This window comes from Ranitomeya variabilis, chromosome 7, assembly GCF_051348905.1.
Source record: "Ranitomeya variabilis isolate aRanVar5 chromosome 7, aRanVar5.hap1, whole genome shotgun sequence".
NCBI classification, from domain to species: domain Eukaryota; kingdom Metazoa; phylum Chordata; class Amphibia; order Anura; family Dendrobatidae; genus Ranitomeya; species Ranitomeya variabilis.
In genome coordinates this window covers 79,071,268-79,093,133 of record NC_135238.1, presented here as the reverse complement: position 1 = coordinate 79,093,133, position 21,866 = coordinate 79,071,268, and the positions used below count along the sequence as shown (strand labels likewise).

Genomic DNA, 21,866 nt, shown 5'->3' with positions numbered 1-21,866 from the left:
AATCCTACCTTCCAAAAAATTCACTGACAGAATTGTGATGGGGTCACTTTGCCCAAAGGAGGCCACATCTTTGTCGCGATATGAGTGTGGTTTCCCACCTATCCTGTATCACACAGATTTTTCCATAAGGCTTCTTGACTCATTGTCTTTAGCTCTATTGTGGGCTTGTCTAGTAAGATGCATATTTTAATTGTTTTGATATATTTCTGGTTTGGTTTTCAATAAATATGAATTATTCATATTTGTTGTTTTCTAAAGGAGAAGTCATCAATATGTAGAAATACTAGTTTCACTATGCATTACAAACATGTATTTTGTTATTCCATTAGCACATAGACAGAATGAAGACTGCCATAAAAATAGCCATGCTATTGGATGCTCCAGAGGAATATCTGATACTCTGACTATTCTTTAAGACCTGCAGGTAAAAGATGTTTCCACTAATATTCTAATAATGTAATCTAGAAAAAATAATAATGCAACTCAATCCCTCACCCCCCTAGAAAAAAAATATCTACAGTTCGGTGTCATTAAAGAAAGCCTTTAAGCATATTAGAACCTGCATAACACCTGAGGAGAGATTTAGAGGTGTTTAAATGTTAATTTCCAAAATAGCATAATTTTTCACAAAGCACAGTAAATGCATACGTATTGTTGCGATACAGACTGAGCTTGACATAGCATTTCCTTCTTGTACCTGTGTCCCTTTTCATCTACTTCAAAAAGCTGAATGGGCATCCTATTATCTGCAAAAGGTACTTTTCTCAGCAGTACCCTGCTTCTCCTCAGTGCTGCAGGCCCACTCCCTCTGCTCTCCTGTGTGTTTCCGAATTGCTACATCTATTCCATTCTATGTGCTATACTCTCGCAACAGGAGTATCTTGGGGCCAACCTGTTTGTAACTGTTCTCTGAAATAATAATAAATACATTTTAACACCAGCAAAGATGAACAGGATGAAGGCGCGTCCAGACATAGGATGCCATCGGTGCATGCTTGACCATTCCCACGGGATCTACTGGAGCACAGTTCCAATGGACACGAAAGGTAAATAGAATAAAGGGGGACACCTTTGGCGAGGTAATATGTAAAAAAAAAAACTAGACAGATTTGAAAATTATTATTAAGAGGATTATTATGAGCTGACAGCACATTTCAAAAGGTGATGCCCACTGTTCGTGAAACTTTCCTCACAAGTTCACTGGCACAAAATGGCTGCTGATGGAAAATCACTTTTTTTAACCCATGGATTGATTAAAAGAAAGAAATAAGAAGAGGCATAATCACATTTCAGCAGCCTCTTGGATGCAGAGCAGTAATTGGTTGCAGAAGTCAGTTGACTATAAAAGGAAGTCTTCAGAGAAACATCAGATGAAGCACTCTTCTAGTCACCTGAAAACTGGAGCCAGTTATAGGTGGCAGTGGTACTTGGGATCCAGGATCGCTTTCAGAGCCAGCTGGGACCTCCGAAGCAACCTGCACTAGATTTGTGGGGGTGCTGTAAGGTGAGTATGCCTCCATTTATTTTTCATCAATCCATTACTTAAAAAAATAACAATTTGCTGTTGAAGAAACCCTTTAACCCCTTAAGGATTAGGTAATGTTTCATCTTTTTCCTCACTTTCCACGAGCCATTGTTTTTATTTTTCTATCAAAATATTAATATTAGGGCTTGATTTTTTTGTGGGATGAGTTGTTGCGTTCAAGTACACTATTCGACTTATCATACAATGTAGTGAACAATGGAAAAACATTCCAAACGGAAATCCCCTTTTATTCTTATAGTGTTCATTGATTGCATGGTTAAAGTAACAAGGCAACATGATTCTCAGGTCAGTATAAATATAGCAATACCAAACTTGCCAAGTTTAATTTTGATTATTTTAGTAGCTTTAAAAAATTCTGATTTATGTAAAAAATAAAAATGGAGGGCCTGTTTTAATGCGTTGGGGCTGGCGTTTTCATTGATAACTTTTTGGGGTCTATACTGTTTTTGATTGCATAAAAAAAACCAGAGGTGGTGACCATAAAAATGGCAATATTAGCATTTTGTGTTTGCAGTGATGAGCAAGTGTGATCGGATAAGGATGCTTGGTCCTTAAGGCTATGTGCACACGTATATTGGTCCACTGTGGATTTTTCCGCAGCGGATTTGATAAATCTGCAGGGCAAAAATGCTGCGTTTTTGCTGCAGATTTATCGCGGATTTACAGCGGTTTTTCTGCGGATTTCACTGCGGTTTTACAACTGCGGTTTTCTATAGGAGCAGCTATAAGGGTATGTGCACATGCTGCGGATTTTGCTGCGGAACCATGTAAACCTATGGGAAACGAAATTCGCAGTGCACATGCTGCAGAAAAAAACGCGAGGAAACGCAGCAGTTTATATTCCGCAGCATGTCAATTCTTTGTGCGGATTCCGCTGCGGGTTTACACCTGCTCCAAAAGAAATCTGCAGGTGAAAACCCGCAGAGGAAACCGCAATAAAAAAAGCAATAAATCCGCAGTAAAAACCGCAGCGGTTTTGCACTGCGTATTTATCAAATCCGCTGCGGAAACTTCCACAATGGAATCCGCAGCGTGTGCACAAGCCCTTAAACCGCTGCGGAATCCACAGAAAGAAGTGACATGCTGCGGAATGTAAAACCGCTGCGTTTCCGCGCGTTTTTTTCCGCAGCATGTGCACAGCGTTTTTGTTTCCCAAACTTGCAAAATCGGCAGTGTATTAAATACTATTTTCCCCACTGTAGCTCACCTACAACACAATCAGCTCAGCTAGATCAATACGCTCACTATACCTGGATGAAGTTATTATGGGAATGAACCCTGCAGAAACATTCCTTTGTGCCTCCCAGTCAGAATCCAGTACAGTGGCTAACTGTTTTGCTTCTGGTCCTGCAGTGTGAGAACACAGGGTACTGACAGAGTATGCAGCAATGGAGCTACCTGTTGGAGGATAGCAAAGTTTGTTATCTTGTCAGTCCCACAACTCAGAGTCATCACAGAAAATATATACACTAATATACATATACACACATGCATAGACAGGCGTTAAAAAAAAAGCTGCAAAGTAATAATGGTTTAAAAAAATGGGAGTGCTAATAGTTTATTTTATCAACACAATGTAAAGTGAATGAACAAGAGAGAAGTGTAAATAAAATCAATATTTTTGTGACCACTGTATTTCTCAGCTGTGCACATGTGTAAAAGAATTGATGCTGTTTTGAATGCAGATACTTATCAATCATGAAACACCATCAGATCTTCTGATTGTCTCCAAATTTATTCTGCAGCAGGTCAACAACTCCAAACATACAGTAAACATCATATAGAACTATCTTCAAAGTAAAAAATAACAAGGGGTCCTGGAAGTGATGATACGGCCCCCACAGTACCCTGATCTCTACATCACCCAGTCTGTCTGGGATTACAAGTGACAGAAGGGTTTGCGCAAGCCTACATGCACAGAAGATCAGTGGTTAGTCCTACAAAATGATTGGAAAAACCTCACTGCCGAAATACTTAAACTGTGCTCAAGTGTAAGTAGAGGAATTGATAATTTGTTGAAGGCGAAGGGGTTACCGAATATTAATATGATTTGGATTGCTCTATTGTTCAGTCACTTTGCTAATTGATAAGAAAAATTTATATACACACACTCTACCCCACAAAGGTGAATACACCCCTCACATTTTTGTAAATCTTTTATTATATCTTTTCATGGGACAACACTGAAGTTATGACATATTGGTACAATGTAAAGTAGTCAGTGTACAGCTTAAATAACAGTGTACATTTGTTGTGCCCTCTAAATAACTCAACCTACAGGTATTAGTGTCTAAACTGCTGACAACAAAAATGAGTACACACCTAGTGAAAATGGCAAAATTGTGCCCAAAGTGTCAATATGTAGTGTGGCCACCATTATTTTCAAGCACTGCCACAGCTCACTTGGGCATGGAGTTCACTTGAGCGTCACAGATTGCCACTGGAATCCTATTCCACTCCTCCATGACAACATCAAGGGGCTGGTGGATGTTAACCTTGCACTCTTCCACCTTCTGTTTGAGGATGCCCCACAGATGCTCAATAGGGTTTAGGTCAGGAGACCTGCTTGGCCAGTCTAGCACCTTTACCCTCAGTTTCTTTAGCAAGGCAGTGGTCGTTTTGGAAGTGTGTTTGGGGGTCACTATCGTGTTGGAATACTGGAATACTGCCTAGCAGCCCAGTTTCCAAAGGGAGGAAATCATGCTCGGCTTCACTATGCCACAGTATAAGTAGGTATTCATGGTTCCCTCAGTGAACTGTAACTCCCCACAGCACTCATGCAGCCCCAAACCATGACACTCCCACCACCATGCTTGACTGTAGGCAAGACACACTTGTCTTTGTACTCCTCACCTGGTTGCTGCCACACACACTTGACACCATCTGAACCAAATACGGGTCATTCCATGTCAAGTGAACCAATGATTTTTACGTCTATATTTTTAATTCTTTTGAGATTTTGTTATTTGGTAATAGTGTGTCAGAGAATGCAAAATGTGAAGAAAAAAACATTCTAGAATTTTATTTTATTTTTTACTGATTTTCAAAGTTCGGAAAAAGTGCGAATTTCGGTGTTGCCTGCCTTTACATTTCTCCTCGTAACTCAGGCTAGAAAAAAGATAGAGAAACAAAATAAACACCATTCTACTCAGAACTGTACAGGCTTTCACCAGATATGTCACAAAAGTATCTTTGATAATATTTTACCCATGTGAACGCAAAATTTTAAAACGCATTTCCGAAAAAAGCGTTTAATTTCAAAATTTCAAAAACTGTACATGTGCCTGCTATGCTCATAGCCACATCTGTACCAAAATACAAGTTGGGATCCTGATGGGATCATATTTTAAAAAATAAAACTATTACAGTCTCAATTCGAAAATCTCTAATTCAGATCTGTTCAGCCTGTGGTGTAACAATGTGGGGTCCCTATTCCATATTTACTAAATAATCCATGATTGTTAGATATTACTATATTATTTTATTATGTTACAGAGTATTAGAAGCAGGAGAGGACAGAGGAGAAAGCTTTGTTAGGGCTCAACCTGAGAATGAGCAGGGGTAGACAGTGAATGCAGAGCAGATGACAGGCCGGCAGCTCGGGCCTCCAGAGGCCACATTCACACCAAATCTTAGCACCCATGCAACTGTTCAAATGGGAGGGAGAAAAATCTTCTGAACATCCAGTTCATGTATTGTACGAACCAGGACTACGAAGAGGAGGAGAGTTTGTGAAAACATCAGTTACAGGAAGCAGAACCCATCACCCCTGTGATGGGTTCACTCAGCAATACCACACTGTCATTCCATGTAGGGAAGCAGAAATAAAAACAAGGATTTCTTCATTCAGCAGAGACAGTGAAGTCCATGAAGTGGTAGAAGGCGGCACAAGATTGGCAATGCATGGCATAACCGGTTATGTGACTTGTGAATACGATTGGCGCGGGTGGGGGCTACTGTACTCTCCAAAGATTGTGAAAATGAAGACGTAGAAGTGACTTTTTATAATACAAATTTGATAGGTCCCAAGTTGAATCCCTGCACAAATATAATCAAGAACACAAGTAACACACATGCATGTTTTCACAATTTTAAAACATACGTTTTTTTCACAATTGCGGATCAAAATTTTGAATTTGATTTCTTCAAAACAAAATATAAAGAAACATAGTCTTGTGACATATCAAATGAAAGCCGGTACCGTTCTGAGAAAAATGATGCCTCTCCTGCCTCTTTATCTTAATTCTAGCCTGAGATATGATAAAAAATGTACAGCCATACCAGGCCAAAATTCACACTTTTTCAAAACTTTACAAATCTGTAAAAAATTAACTGATGAAGAAAAAAATTCAAAACTTTTAATTTGTAATTAACTAAAGTTGTACTTCATAAAAACAAAAAATAAAAAAAATCTAAAGACGTCAAGTAAAAAATATTCATATTTGGATCACTTGATATGGAATGACCCATACGTTTATTTTGGTCTCATCAGACCAAAGGACTTGGTACTAGTAATCCATGTCCTTAGTCTGCTTGTCTTCAACAAACTGTGCATCATTTTTAAAAGAGGCTTCCTTCTGGGACAACAGTCATGCAGACCAATTTGATGCAGTGTGCGGCCTATGATCTGAGCACTGACAGGCTGACCCCCTACTTTAACCTCTGCAGCAATGCTGGCAGCACTCATATGTCTATTTTCAAAACCCGATATAAGATATACTTAGGCACACTCTGGGGAATCTGATGCAACAAAGTGTTTAATACATACAATATTCACAATGTTCACAAACGTTTCGGTCTGCAAACGACCTTCATCAGTGTGCTCTATAACTAATAGGAGAAGGGTATGTGAAATAAACCTTTGAGAGAAAGATATTGCATCAAAAAGATATATTTGGATAAACAGGAAATCCTGTGGATAGAGGGCTAGGCCAGCCGATCAAGTTGGAAACAGCTGGAGAGCAAGAGGGAGACGCGGTATCCACCGCAAGTCTGGTACCAGACTATAATATTCACAAAAATGTGAGGGGTTTATTCACTTTTGTGAGATACTGTATATATATCTGTATATTTCTCCTATCTATATACACACAGACACGTGCTTATTTATGATAATATGGTACACGTGTCACCTATGTTGACTGTTATTTCAAATACTATTGGTCAGAATGATCAACATCCTTTAAAGTGTATCATTCTCTTCTATCTACAGGGCTAAATATAAAATATGTTTATGGTTATTTCTTTGAAGTATTTTACCTTTGTAGAACAGGACATATTGTGCCTTTGACTTTGTTACGTGTGTGTAATAACCACTTGGTTGGTCAGTACCAATTCTCCACTTTTGTCCAATGCTGTTTCCATTTTTTCCTGAAAATGTAGCACTCTGCAGCTATAAAAAAAAGAAAAGACTACTAATATAGCAAATTAAGAGAAATCATAATAATAATAAACACGTTCTGTCACAATTAAGTTGGCTGATTTCAGGTTACAGGGCATTTTGTAAGAGATAGTCATCTGCGCTCCCACCAAGAATTGCTCTTTAGTAATAATAATTTTAACAGAATTCTGGATTTTGTTCAAACATGAAAAAGAAAAGAAAATCTTATGAGTTGTGGTAGTTCAGCTCACTCAGTGGTACATGGAGGTAGAAAAGAGGACCACTGTCTCTTTAAATCTTCTGTTTATTAGACAGACGGCATAGACCAACATGAAGGGAAAAATAAACGCAACCCTTTGAGGCAAAACAGGAAAACAAAATGCTGCCGCCACACAGTCCAAACAATTGCAGGGAGCTGCCAGCTCTGGAGCAACACAGGTTCAGTCTTTCCTCCTCAATACACAAACCGCTGGAGATCCTCTGTTCAGCCCTGCTGAACAGAGACTGCATCTGGAGTTCAACTATTTAAACCCTAGACCGCACCCTGGGGTGGAGATAAGGTGGACATCCTCCCACCCACTCTCTGGGTGACAACATAAAAGCCAGCCCATTATACAAATTAGTTAACCCCTCACCATACATAGTGTGCTGGAGGAAAAACTCTGGGTTTCACATCACTGAAGCCATTAAGTGTAGTGAAATATATCTCCCTTATAGCACTTTACCAGTGACTTTGTCACAGAGTATATTAAACATCAGTTATAGTCAAATAAATCAAAGTAACTTATTATTTTAAAAATTAAAATGTAAATGTCATAGTTACATAATTGATAAGGTTGAAAACAGACAAAGGTCCTGCAGTTTAACCTAAAACATACCATAAATACCCAAATGAAGGCACTGTATCTGTGAGGCAGATGCTATTAGGGGAAAAAATCATTCCAAACTCAATGTATGTAAACAAGAACACATCCCAGTAACAAAGTCCTATCTCCAGAGATCATGAACCATTTAAATTGTAATATTATAGTTTTTAAGAAGGCATCTAGGTTTTTCTTGAATTTCAATGAATCAACTATATTTGCCTATGTGCAAAAAAAACAATTAGAACTATCTCCGTGCGGTCCATACGTATTTATACATAGTGATTACATTTTTCCAGATGTGACTGGAACATAAATCATTAATATCATGGGTTTCTTTGACCATCACCAATGCCTACTCCTAAAGGCCACATTCACACGTTCACTATTTGGTCAGTATTTTACCATCAGTATTTGTAAGCTAAAACTAGAAGTGGGTGATAAATCCAGAAGTGGTGCATATGTTTCTATTATACTTTTCCTCTGATTGTTCCACTCCTGGTTTTGGCTTACAAATACTGAGGTAAATTACTGAACGTGTGAACATGGCCTAAAGGTACCTTCACACTAAGCGACGCTGCAGCGATATCGACAACGATGCCGATCGCTGCAGCGTCGCTGTGTGGTCGCTGGAGAGCTGTCACACAGACAGCTCTCCAGCGACCAACGATGCCGAAGTCCCCGGGTAACCAGGGTAAACATCGGGTTGCTAAGCGCAGGGCCGCGCTTAGTAACCCGATGTTTACCCTGGTTACCAGTGTAAATGTAAAAAAACAAACACTACATACTTACATTCCGGTGTGTGTCGCGTCCCCCGGCGTCCGCTTCCCTGCACTGTGTAAGCGCCGGCCCTAAAGCAGAGCGGTGACGTCACCGCTGTGCTTTGCTTTCCGGCCGGCACTGACACATTCAGTGCAGGAAGCTCTGAGCAGCAGCGCGGACGCCAGGGGACGTGACAGACATCAGAGGGTGAGTATGTACTGTTTTTTTTTTACTTTTACAATGGTAACCAGGGTAAATATCGGGTTACTAAGCGCGGCCCTGCGCTTAGTAACCCGATATTTACCCTGGTTACCATTGTAAAACATCGCTGGCATCGTTGCTTTTGCTGTCAAACACAACGATACACGCCGATCTGACGACCAAATAAAGTTCTGAACTTTCAGCAACGACCAGCGATATCACAGCAGGATCCAGATCGCTGCTGCGTGTCAAACAAAACGATATCGCTAGCCAGGACGCTGCAACGTCACGGATCGCTGTCGTTATCGCTGCAAAGTCGTTTAGTGTGAAGGTACCTTAACAGTTTTTCTCTGTGATTACCATAGTATAAAGGTCCTTTTACACACATTGATAATTGATAAACAATTGTTCGCTGGCTGATTGCATCTTTTATGAAGTTTAAAATGAATAATTGTAAGTAGCACATTGATAACAATATGCAGTTTTCTATTAAAGATTGTTCATCACTATACATAATTAAATGGGATGTCCAGTTTTATTAAAGAAATAAAATGGCCCATAAGATGTAACTGATAAGAAAACAGGCTGGACTTACCTACTAACACATCAACCACACGTAATGCCAATCATCTAGCCTCAGTGGTATTGTGCCGGCCCATCAGCATGACCACTGAGCCCAGTGGGTGGTTTTAAGATGAACCAGACAACTCCCTTTAAGTCTTCTGATGACTCAGTATAATGGCAGCCTTTGGTAAATGTCACCTCCTATTTGCTTTGCGTTACCACTACAGTACAGTAATACTTTTTTATATCAAACATTTTTTTTACCTCATTTTCTACAAAGATAAAAATCATAAGATCTTCTACACCATCGTTATCTACATCTGGAATTTTCAGCACTGGTTTTATAACAGTGGACTCAGGTGCAAATCTAGATGGCTTTTCCCACAAGGGATGTCCTGCAAAACAAGAGCTCGTGTATAACAGGCAAATATCAGGATTCTACGGTGAAAGAGAGGGAAAGGGTTAAGAGACTTCTCCAAGTCTATCTGAAGAAGACGTATAGAGTGGAGAACAAGATATACTAAAATACTATATGTGCAAGTTTGGTCTCTAAGCTCCAGTTACAGGGATTGTGGGACCTGGGGCGGTCATTTTCATATTCATTACTAAAGGCAGACATCATTTTCCCTAATATTTACATTTCAACCAAGTTGTGGGGCATTTTCTACATGCATTTGGTGCTGTGATATGTGTATCTGCAAGAAATATAGAAAGATATATGCGTGAAGACAAACATATGGAAAAAAAGACAAATGCATTCCTATGTTCAGAGCATTGCCAACTAAACAACATATCAGTTCATAATTTAAAGGAAACTAAAAACATGCAGAAACCGCACCCAAAAATATGGATATATCATAGCACTTCCTCCCGGAATCATCTGCTCTCCTGTGATTCTATATTGTCTCATAACGCAACTTATACTGAGAAAAAAGTAAAGATATCTTCTCCAGCTTTTCCATTTCAGCTCCTTCTGTTTCCTTTCCAGCCTCTGGTGGCATGCCAGTTAGCTGCAGCAGGAGCCTCCCCCCTCTGCCTTGTCATCAGTAGGACAAGTAGTTTGTTAATCTCCAACCTCTTGGATAATCTCCACAGCCTCAAAAGAATAACTGTTCTCTCTCCTCGCTGCTACTACACTATTAATGTCCAACTTCGGCAGAGAGGAAAAAAACCTGAGTGAATATGCCTTAAGATCTAGGCTCTCCAACAGTAAGTGAGCTCATGCACCAGCTTTCTTCTGAAACAATGCTGGCTATGGGCAAGCCCGTGCTGTCAATCACCAGAGAGGGAAACAGGGTATTCATATTCAGGGGGCTAAATGGTGCACTGAAGCTGCTTAACAACACAAAGTGTGCGCGGAGCATCCTAATTATCATATGGGAATAAAGAGTCCCCTATATGACTGTGTGCTTAGTTTAAATTGTGTTTTGGGGTAACAGACTCCCTTTAAAGAAACTCTAAACTTAGAATTAAGTGATATACAGGTGATAAACTCTGTTGGTCTTTCTGCATCTTGGACAACCTTCTGAATGTTCCTGATGTAGATTTGTAGAAATCATGCAAAAAACATGGGTTATTCTTTTGAGGCTGTGGAGAATAGCCAGGCGGTCAGAGATTAGCAAGCTCCTTCTCCTACTGATGACAAGGTGGAGGGGGGAGGCTCCTGCTGCAGCTAACTTACATACCACCAGAGGCTGGACAGTACCGTATTTTTCTGACTATAAGACGCACTTTTTCCCCCCAAAAAAAGGGGGGGAAATGGGGGGTGCGTCTTATAGTTGGAATACAGGCTTACCGGCAGTGGTGTGGCGGCGGCAGAGGTGCGGTGGCGGCAGAGGTGCGGGGATGAGGAGGCGCAGTGAGCGGTATGGCGTGAGCGGGGTCCCTTCCACAGGTGAGGTGACGCAGCAGCCCGGTAAGCAGCAGAGCCGGGTGAATCATGGCGTTATCGCTGGTGGCGGCCATCTTCCTGAGGCCGCGCGTGCGCAGAAGGAGTGCTCTGCTTCCCGGGGCTTCAGGAAAATGGCTGCGGGAGGCTGCGCGTGCGCAGATGGAGATCGGAGGCCATTTTCCTGAAGCCGAGTTCGCAGATTTAGATCTCGGCTTCAGGAAAATGGCTGCCACGATCTCCATCTGCGCACGCGCAGCCTCCCGCGGCCATTTTCCTGAAGCCCTGGGAAGCAGAGCACTCCATCTGCGCACGCGCGGCCTCAGGAAGATGGCCGCCGCCACCGAGAAACCGATAATTAACCCGGCTCTGCTGCTCACATTGGATACCGGGCCGCTGCTCACCTGTGGAAGGGACCCTGCTCACGCCATACCACTCATTATCCCCGCACCTCTGCCGTCGCCACACCACTGCTGCAACCCCCCCATGGACACCAGGCTGTGGCATCGCCCACCTAAGCAGGAAGGGACCCTGCTCAGGTGCACGCCGTACCGCATCACCCCACCTCTGCCGACACCATGCCTCCTGAGACCCTGCTTTGCCACCGCCAGCCCTCAGGTAAGATACTGTAAATTCGGTCAATAAGACGGACCCCCATCTTATAAAAAAATCTTTTTTTCTGCAATTTTCACCCCAAATTTGGGGTGCGTCTTATGGTCCGGTGCGTCTTATAGTGTGAAAAATTACGGTAAATAGGAGCTGCTGATTAACCACTTACTTAGATGCTACAGTCCAGTTAATAGCAACCCAGTCATCTAAACTGTTAGGGAAGAGTCTAGGAAACTGCCTAGGGAAGAGTCAGATAGCAGTATCACTTGGACGAGGATCGCAACACAATGCTCGGACTGGCTGGCGACTCTCTCAACCTGAGCAGTAGGGCTGTGAAGTCAGAGTCATGGAGTCGGAGCCCATTTTGGTGGCGTCGAAGTCGATGTCATGGAAATTGAGGAGTTGGTGTCAGAGGTTTGGCTTACCGACTCCACAGCCCTGCTGAGCAGGACAGCATGTATTTCTATGCAGCTGTCAAGTTCGGGTTGGGAAAGCTAATTGCCAGTCCAGATATTGCACTGTGATCCTCAGAGTTATACGGTCGTCTGACCCTTCCCTTAGACCAGTGTTTCTCAACTCCAGTCCTCAAGACCCACCAACAGGTCATGTTTTCATGATTTCCTTAGTATTGCACAGGTGATAATTTCATCACCTGCTAAAGCATTAATTCCATCACCTATGTAGTAGTAAGGAAATCCTGACAACATGACCTGTTGGTGGGTCTTGAGGACTGGAGTTGAGAAACACTGCCTTAGACTGAGTCTTCCAAATTCTGAAATAAAAATGATCATAAAGTTTGTTATACCCCAAAACTGTACCAAGTAAAAAAAGGCTTTTACAGAGCTCAGTTAACAGAAAAATAAAAAAATGTCTCAAAATGTGATGAAACAAAAGTAAACTATTCACTTATTTTTGTCATGGTTAGGACATGGTTAATGTCCTATTCTCTCAGGGTTAATTTTGCTGGCCTCCCATTCGATCTGGGAGGGGTATTTATACTCACTCCAGACTAGGATTCGCTGTCAGCTATACTTTCTATACTTCACTGTGTGCCTGACCCCTGGAGTGTGTGCTCGGTTTGCATTGTTTTCCTTGCTCTCCGTGCGTTACTGTGTTTGTTTGTTCTTCTGGATTACTGACCTCTGGCTTCACTTCTGACAATCCCCTCTCACCCCTTTGGTACCTCGTGATTTTCTGGCTCCGATCTTAGCTTGTTAAGATAACTCTCTTGTGTTTATCCCTTCTCTGCACCCCGGCGTCTGGCTCCGGCCCCGACCACCTCCTACTCTGTCACATGATTCAGGTCCTGGTTGTTACCTGGTTAGTAACCCGGCACTTTGCTCAGCTCCTTTGCTGCTGTGTGCAGCGTTTCCCACAGCAAGAATACCCGGGAGTCGTGACATTTTTTTTTATTATTGCACATAATCAATAAATACAAAATGGCTATAAATATGGTACTGCCATATTTTAAAGGGAACCTGTCACCCCGTTTTTTACGTATGAGATAAAAATACCGTTAAATAGGGCCTGAGCTGTGCATTACAATAGTGTATTTTGTGGACCCTGATTCGCCACCTATGCTGCCGAAATACGTTACCAAAGTCGCCGTTTTCGCCTGTCAATCAGGCTGGTCTGGTCGGATGGGCGTGGTGACATCGCTGTTTCTTCCCCCAGATCTTGCTAATTTTTCCGTTGGTGGCGTAGTGGTTTGCGCATGCCCAAGTGCCGAATCCACTGCACAGGTGAGGAAAAAGAGCGCGATCTGCGCTATTCCCCTGGTGATCGGTGGGGGCGGCCATCTTCCTGTGGCCGGGCGTGCGCAGATGGAGCGCTCTGCTGCCCGGGGCTTCAGGAAAATGGCCGCGGGATGCCGCGCGTGCGCAGATGGAGATCGTGGCAGCCATTTTCCTGAAGCCGAAATGCAAACACGGCTTCAGGAAAATGGCCGCCGCGATCTCCATCTGCGCAAGCGCGGCATCCCGCGGCCATTCTCCTGAAGCCCCGGGCAGCAGAGTGCTCCATCTGCGCACGCGCGGCCACAGGAAGATGGCCGCCCCCACCGATCACCAGGGGAATAGCGCAGATCGCGCTCTTTTCCTTCAGCTACGCAGTGGATTCGCAAGTTGGGCATGCGCAGACCACTACGCCAACAACGGAAAAATAAGCAAGATCTGGGGGAAGAAACAGCGATGTCACCACGCCCAGCCGACCAGACCAGCCTGATTGACAGGCGAAAACGGCGACTTTGGTAACGTATTTCGGCAGCATAGGTGGGGAATCAGGGTCCACAAAATACACTATTGTAATGCACAGCTCAGGCCCTATTTAACGGTATTTTTATCTCATACGGAAAAAACGGGGTGACAGGTTCCCTTTAAAATGTATTCAGTGTATTACATGCACATTAAAATTATACCATTAATGACAACTCATTATGCAAAAAAAAAAACTCAATATGTCTATATTGATAAAAACATGACATAAGAAAAATAAAAAACAAATCAAAGTTAAGAAAATGAAAAAAAGATAAGAAAAAAGCAACAATACTCTTTGTTCACTTTATTTCAGTGGTTTGACGCTTTGTTTGTAATTTTCAAAACTGGTGCAGATCTATTCCTACATTGCTTTACGATGTGTGAACTAAGACACTAAACATAAATTATTCCTGTGCTGCACTTTAAATAAATTTTAGGTCTTGGAGACAAAACTTTTTTTTCCCCAAGAAGGAGAATGAGTTGCTTTGCAGAGGATTCACCCTTACTCCTGATTCTGCTGCGTTCTCAAGGTTTACGTTTATGCTGAAGTCATCAGCATTAGTTTAGGGATCTTTTAGTTAAAAGCTGAAGGACATCAATTGAAACAGCATTGAAGTGACCCCTCTAGCACTTGGAAGACATCCCATATCATAAACCTCCACAATGCACATTCGTTACAAAGTATGTTATAACTAGATAATTAACTAAAAGTTTTGTAATAACATTTTCAGTTTTTAGGGGATCAGAATTCTGGGGTAATCATATACAAAGTGATGTTTATGGTGATTTTTCTATTAGTCTCTGAGAAGAATATGGGGGATATCATTTCATGCCAATCAATCGTATCATATCCGTGTGAAGCAGAGACAGGACACCTGGCTTAGCAGGTGGTCCAGCTTCAACAGATCCGAGTGAAAAAGCTCATGCTCCCAGCAGCTTAGCTTGTACAAAGGCCTTCGTGGAAGGATAAACTCCTGCCAGGCATCCAAACTGCTTAACGGTTTCAAACAAATCACCTAGACAAAGGGGAGCCATAATTTCATAAGAAGTTATGGAGTTATCCTATGTCCTAGCCATATACCGGAAACATTTTCGAGATCTCAGGAACAGGCTGAATGCCAGCCAGGGTATCCACCGGTTCTAGGACCCCGGGACAGGTATATACGTAGAAAGGCTAGTAGTAGCCAGGTAGCGAAGCCGTGTTTGGTCTTCAAGTGTAACAGTGGCTTGGCCGGATCCGGTGGAACCAAAACCGCCTTCCTATGACCTTCTGTTGAGAAGTTATAATCCATCATAGGTTATGAAGTTTCAGCTAACAGAGTCAAGGGGAGAGAGGCTCAGGCCATCCCAGGAGTGGAAAAGGAAGTGACCGATCGAGGGGTTAAGTGCTCATGCGAGGCTTGGCCCTGGGTTTTCTTCTGAGGGACACGTATAATAACGTCATGCCATGAATCATGTTAGAATAAACCGGAAACAACTGGCACCCTCACACCTCCCATGTGGTTTCCAGCATCAAGGCTCCCAGCAAGCCAGTAACTGACTTGTGTATCAGCTGCTTATACTTATTTACTACCACCTGCATTTGCCTATCTGACCATTGTATACGTATATCCATTGTGTATATAGTGTTTTGTCTAGTGTGCCCTAAAGGCAATTAAATATCCAATTTAACCTTGGGATGCTCTTTTTTTCTTGATCGACGAATTCACACATCTGTGTTCCCTGTTTAACTTTACATACTCCCAGGGCTGGTTTCTGGCCCTATATCCCATTAATGGACCGGTCCTTTATCTTTTTTTTTTAATCAGATAAATTTTTATTAAGGAAAAACAATTATAACAAATGACATCAAGCTGCTATTCACAGATAATCATATATTTTCTGAACAAAACTCCCCCCCTTCCCCGCCCCCTTCGAGACCCCGTTAATGCCTTCCCAATTTCCCATCCGATATTCCTTCCGCAATTCAAATACAATTGTATAGTATGAACATCATCTATACCATTATGCATCCTCCCCACAATTCTAATTCCATTTTATCCATGGCTGCCATATCTTTTGAAATACATCTAGTTTATTTCTCTTAGTATAGATACTTTTTTCCAATAAAATTATATGATCCGCCTGGGTAAGAAAGTCTCGTCTAGTCGGAGGCTCCTCCCTGATCCAGAACCGAGCTATCAATTTCCTTGCTATGAATAAACCGGTCCTTTATCTAACGAGGAACTAGTGGCATTCCTACCAGGCTGGCAAGGCTCTGTTTCACTGGTGCTAGTTAAAGGGGTCTCTCAGCCAGTCAGTGGTGTAAGAGTGTTGTGCCAGGCCAGCGGTCATGGGCCACCCTCTCTCACTCTTTGTGCCCGTGTGGACAAGGGGTGCCTGCGTAAAACTGTCAAGCTGACATGAAGTATCTTCAGAGAGTGACAGCGTGACATTGGTGAAAGTGGGGAGACAGTACCGCATTACACCCTCACATATTAGTGACTTCAAGGAGGGCTGCGAGATGCAGTTCTTCAGTTTCACTTCTAATAAAATTGTCTTATACAATTGTAGTAAAGCTTAGTATCCCTGGAATCGAAATTTGATTTTTATACTTGTAAATATTAATTTACATGACTGCTAAATTGTACAGAATGAAAACGTACCTGTTGTAGAATCAATTGCTAATATAAACCCAGATTTTCTGATAACAAGACAAACAACATCGTCCACACCACCAAGATAATGGATTCCACACTCCACTAACAGCACATCATCATCAGAAATAGGTCTGACCCATAGTGTACTTCCATTTGTCCCAGACAGGGCAGATAAGAAGAAGCATGGTTGCTGAAAGCCTGCAAAAATAGTTATAAAAGATTACCGTTTATACTGATGTATCACTTATCTGGTGCTGCTGGGGAAAGCTGGTGGTTGGTCCTCATTTCTCATTCAGGAGTGTGGAGAAGAGAGGAGAATGAGGAGAGAGGGAAGAAGAAAAGAAAGGAGGAGGAGGAGAATAGGACGAAAGGAGGAGGAGAATAGGGCGATAAGGAGGAGAAGAGGAGGAGAAGATGAGGAGAAGAGGAGAAGGAGGAGGAGGAGGAGGAGGAGGAGGAGGAGGAGGAGGAGGAGGAGGAGGAGGAGGAGGAGGAGGAGGAGGAGGAGGAGGAGGAGGAGGAGGAGGAGGAGGAGGAGGAGGAGGAGGAGAAGAAGGAGGAGAAGAAGGAGGAGAAGAAGGAGGAGAAGAAGGAGGAGAAGAAGGAGGAGAAGAAGGAGGAGAAGAAGGAGGAGAAGGAGGAGAAGAAGGAGGAGAAGAAGTAGCAGGAGGTGGAAAAGGAGAGGAGGAGAAGAGAAGTCACAATATGTATATATATATATATATATATATATATATATATATATATATATATATATATATATATATATATATATATATATATATATATATATATACTAGCTATTGAACCCGTTCTACGCCCGGGTGGCGAGCATTTATATTGGAATATGGTCTCCATCCTGGTATGTGCTGCTCCTATCCTGTCATATGCTGCTCCATCCTGCGCCCCCATCCTGTCATGTGCTGCTCCACCGTGTCATGTGCTGCTCCATCCTGCGCCCCCATCCTGTCATGTGCTGCTCCACCGTGTCATGTGCTGCTCCACCGTGTCATGTGCTGCTCCATCCTGCATCCCCATCCTGTCATGTGCTGCTCCACCGTGTCATGTGCTGCTCCATCCTCATCCCCATCCTGTCATGTGCTCCCATCCTGCGCCCCCATCCTATCACGTGCTGCTCCATCCTGCGCCCCCATCAGTGCGGGCGGCTGTGCTGAGTGCGGGCGGCTGTGCTGAGTGCGGGCGGCTGTATGTGGCTGTGCTGAGTGCGGGCGGCTGTATGTGACGTGGCTGTGCTGGGTGCGGGCGGCTGTGCTGGGTGCGGCAGCTGTGGACGGCTGTGCTGGGTGCGGTGGCTGTGCTGGGTGCAGCGGCTGTGCTGGGTGCAGCGGCTGTGCGTGGCTGTAGGCGGCTGTGCGTGGCTGTGGGAGGCTGTGCTGGGTGCGGCGGCTGTGCGTGGCTGTGGGCGGCTGTGCTGGGTGCGGCGGCTGTGCTGGGTGCGGCAGCTGTCCGTGGCTGTAGGCGGCTGTGCGTGGCTGTGCTGGGTGCGGAGGCTGTGCATGGCTGTGGCGGCTGTGCGTGGCTGTGCTGGGTGCGGCGGTTGTGCTGGGTGCGGCGGCTGTGCTGGGTGCGGCGGCTGTGGGTGGCTGTGCTGGGTGCAGCGGTTGTGCGTGGCTGTGGGCGGCTGTGCTGGGTGCGGCGGCTGTGGGCGGCTGTGCGTGGCTGTGCTGGGTGCGGCGGCTGTGCGTGGCTGTGGGCGGCTGTGCGTGGCTGTGGGCGGCTGTGCTGGGTGCGGCGGCTGTGCTGGGTGCGGCGGCTGTCCGTGGCTGTGGGCGGCTGTGCGTGGCTGTGGGAGGCTGTGCGTGGCTGTAGGCGGCTGTGCGTGGCTGTGCATGGCTGTGCTGGGTGCGGCGGATGTGCTGGGTGCGGCGGCTGTGCTGGGTGCGGCGGCTGTGGGTGGCTGTGCTGGGTGCGGCGGCTGTGCGTGGCTGTGGGCTGTGCGTGGCTGTGGGCGGCTGTGCTGGGTGCGGCGGCTGTGGTCGGCTGTGCTGGGTGCGGCGGCTGTGCGTGGCTATGGGTGGCTGTACGTGGCTGTGGGCGGCTGTGCTGGGTGCGGCGGCTGTGCGTGGCTGTGGTCGGCTGTGCTGGGTGCGGCTGTGGGCGGCTGTGCGTGGCTGTGGGCGGCTGTGCTGGGTGCGGCGGCTGTGCTGGGTGCGGCGGCTGTGCGTGGCTGTGGGCGGCTGTGCTGGGTGCGGCGGCTGTGCGTGGCTGTGGTCGGCTGTGCTGGGTGCGGCGGCTGTGCGTGGCTATGGGTGGCTGTGCGTGGCTGTGGGCAGCTGTGCTGGGTGCGGCGGCTGTGCGTGGCTGTGCGTGGCTGTGCTGGGCGCGGCGGCTGTGCTGGGTGCGGCCATTTTCTTGGTCCTGCTCCCGGAGTCGGCGCCTGCGCAGTCCGCGCTTTCCGGCGCCATTTTCTTGAAGACACTGCAATGTGTCTTCAAGAAAATGGTGCCGGAAAGCGCGGACTGCGCAGGCGCCGATTCCGGGAGCAGGGGGACAGTCACGGCCCGGAAGCGCGTCGGTGGAACGGGTCAGGTAAGTATACTCACCCTCCGCCTCCTGGCTCGTCCCTGCTTGTCCGGTGGAGATCGCGGTGTGCGTTCAGCGCTTACGCATACCGCGATCTCCTGGGAGCGTCGCTCTGTGCGGTCCAGACTGCGCCGGCGCTTGCGCAGTCTATAGAGGCTTCGGACAGAGTGACGCTCCCAGCGTTATATTATAGATATACACACACACACACTCACCGGCCACTTTATTAGGTACACCATGCTAGTAACGGGTTGGACCCCTTTTGCCTTCAGAACTGCCTCAATTCTTCGTGGCATAGATTCAACAAGGTGCTGGAAGCATTCCTCAGAGATTTTGGTCCATATTGACATGATGGCATCACACAGTTGCCGCAGATTTGTCGGCTGCACATCCCAAAGATGCTCCATACAAGGCAGGATGGATCCATGCTTTCATGTTGTTTACGCCAAATTCTGACCCTACCATCCGAATGTCGCAGCAGAAATCGAGACTCATCAGACCAAGCAACGTTTTTCCAATCTTCTACTGTCCAATTTCGATGAGCTTGTACAAATTGTAGCCTCAGTTTCCTGTTCTTAGCTGAAAGGAGTGGTACCCGGTGTGGTCTTCTGCTGCTGTAGCCCATCTGCCTCAAAGTTCGACGCACTGTGCGTTCAGAGATGCTCTTAGGCCTACCTTGGTTGTAACGGGTGGCGATTTGAGTCACTGTTGCCTTTCTATCAGCTCGAACCAGTCTGCCCATTCTCCTCTGACCTCTGGCATCAACAAGGCATTTCCGCCCACAGAACTGCCGCTCACTGGATTTTTTTTCTTTTTCGGACCATTCTCTGTAAACCCTAGAGATGGTTGTGCGTGAAAATCCCAGTAGATCAGCAGTTTCTGAAATACTCAGACCAGCCCTTCTGGCACCAACAACCATGCCACGTTCAAAGGCACTCAAATCACCTTTCTTCCCCATACTGATGCTCGGTTTGAACTGCAGGAGATTGTCTTGACCATGTCTACATGCCTAAATGCACTGAGTTGCCGCCATGTGATTGACTGATTAGAAATTAAGTGTTAACAAGAAGTTGGACAGGTGTACCTAATAAAGTGGCCAGTGAGTGTATGTGTATATATATATATATATATATATATATATATATATATATATATATATATATATATATATATATATATATATATATATATATATATATATATATATATATATATATACACACACACACACACACACAGAAATAATCACTGCAGAAATATTAAAATTCTTATTTTTTTCATACAGCTTTCCATATCCTCTGCATGCAGACTTAAAAATACCATGCTGAACATCTGCAATCACATATATAACAAAGAAATTCTTACAAGGCTTTGCTAGTGCCGCCAGTTTTTGGTTACAGGATGTGGCTGCTATCTAGCTGCTTCCTCATCATTCTTCACACTTTGCACTACTGAGGTGTAAGCATTCTCAAAACTAGCAGCTTTTCATCACAAGTCAGATAATTTACCTTCATCCACACAGGAGACATTTGACTTGCTGGCATTGTCGGTTTTAAAAATGAAAAGAACATCTTGCACTTTATCCTGGTTCACATCTTGAGTAGCCAGAAAAGGGTAACCAACTGTTCCCCAAAGAAAAAAAGCCTATTACTACATGATTATCAACACACAGTACACATATTGGTGCATTACATCAGTGTTAATGTTTGTAGAATAAACATAAGCAAAAGCAAATTGGTTTTCGGGATTTTAAAATTAAGCTATAACAAATAAAATAATTTACATAAATGTTAGTGATGAGCATATATCCTCGTTACTCGAGATTTCCTGAGCATGCTCGGGTGTTCTCAGAGTATTTTTTAGTGCTCGGAGATTTAGTTTTCATCACCACAGCTGAATGATTTACAGCTACTAGACAGCTTGGTTACATGTGGGGATTCCCTAGCAACCAGGCAACCCCCACATGTACTTATGCTGGCTAATAGCTGTAAATCATTCAGCTGCGGCGAAGAAAACTAAAACTCTGAGCACTAAAAAATACTTGGAGGACACCCGAGCATGCTCGGTAAATCTCGAGTAACAAGTATATACGCTCATCACTAATAAATGTACATTCCCTACCTGTTTTGTACCCCAATACTGGTCTTTTCAAGATCATAGGTACACAGAGATGCCACTTTGTGTGGCCATGTTGGCTAAGTGCTGGCATATCACATTTCTCAAAACAACCGGCCAATACAAGCAGTAGGGAATATTGACTTCATGGGTTTTCCTGAATTTGCAATTTATTTCCTATCCTATGGAAAGGAGATGGCTTGCTGATCGTGCGACTGCTAGGATCCCCAGTGATCCCAAAAATAGAGCCTTGTCTTGAATGCAAAGGAGGTGCACATGCCTAGCTTCGCTACATTCATTGTCTATGAAACTGCAGGAGAAAGCCAAGTACAAAGCTTAGCTCTTTCTGGCAATCCCACGGAGGCTGAGCATGTGAACCACCTATCCAATAAAGCTTTACAGAGCCTTGTTCTGGGGATCGCCGGAGGTCTTAGTCCTCAGACCCCCAGTGGTCAGCAAGTTTTCCTTTATCCTGTTAATAGGGGATAACTTTTAATTTG

General features: G+C 44.4%; 1 protein-coding gene across 4 annotated transcripts in view; it reads right to left on the bottom strand.

Moving 5' to 3' along the window:
- FAM234A (family with sequence similarity 234 member A) overlaps positions 1–21,866 on the bottom strand; it is a 60,990-nt gene that overhangs the window by 28,626 nt on the left and 10,498 nt on the right. For all 4 annotated transcript variants that reach the window (XR_013218238.1, XR_013218240.1, XR_013218239.1 and 1 more), the window contains exons 3-7: positions 20,760–20,873; positions 16,714–16,905; positions 9,581–9,711; positions 6,806–6,938; positions 2,797–2,944 (exon numbers count right to left, since the gene is read on the bottom strand). Coding sequence is in view for 1 of the 4 variants with exons in the window: in XM_077275328.1 (XP_077131443.1) it covers positions 2,797–2,944; positions 6,806–6,938; positions 9,581–9,711; positions 16,714–16,905; positions 20,760–20,873 (718 nt within the window). In the remaining 3 variants the exon portion in view is untranslated. The remainder of the gene's footprint in view (positions 1–2,796; positions 2,945–6,805; positions 6,939–9,580; positions 9,712–16,713; positions 16,906–20,759; positions 20,874–21,866) is intronic.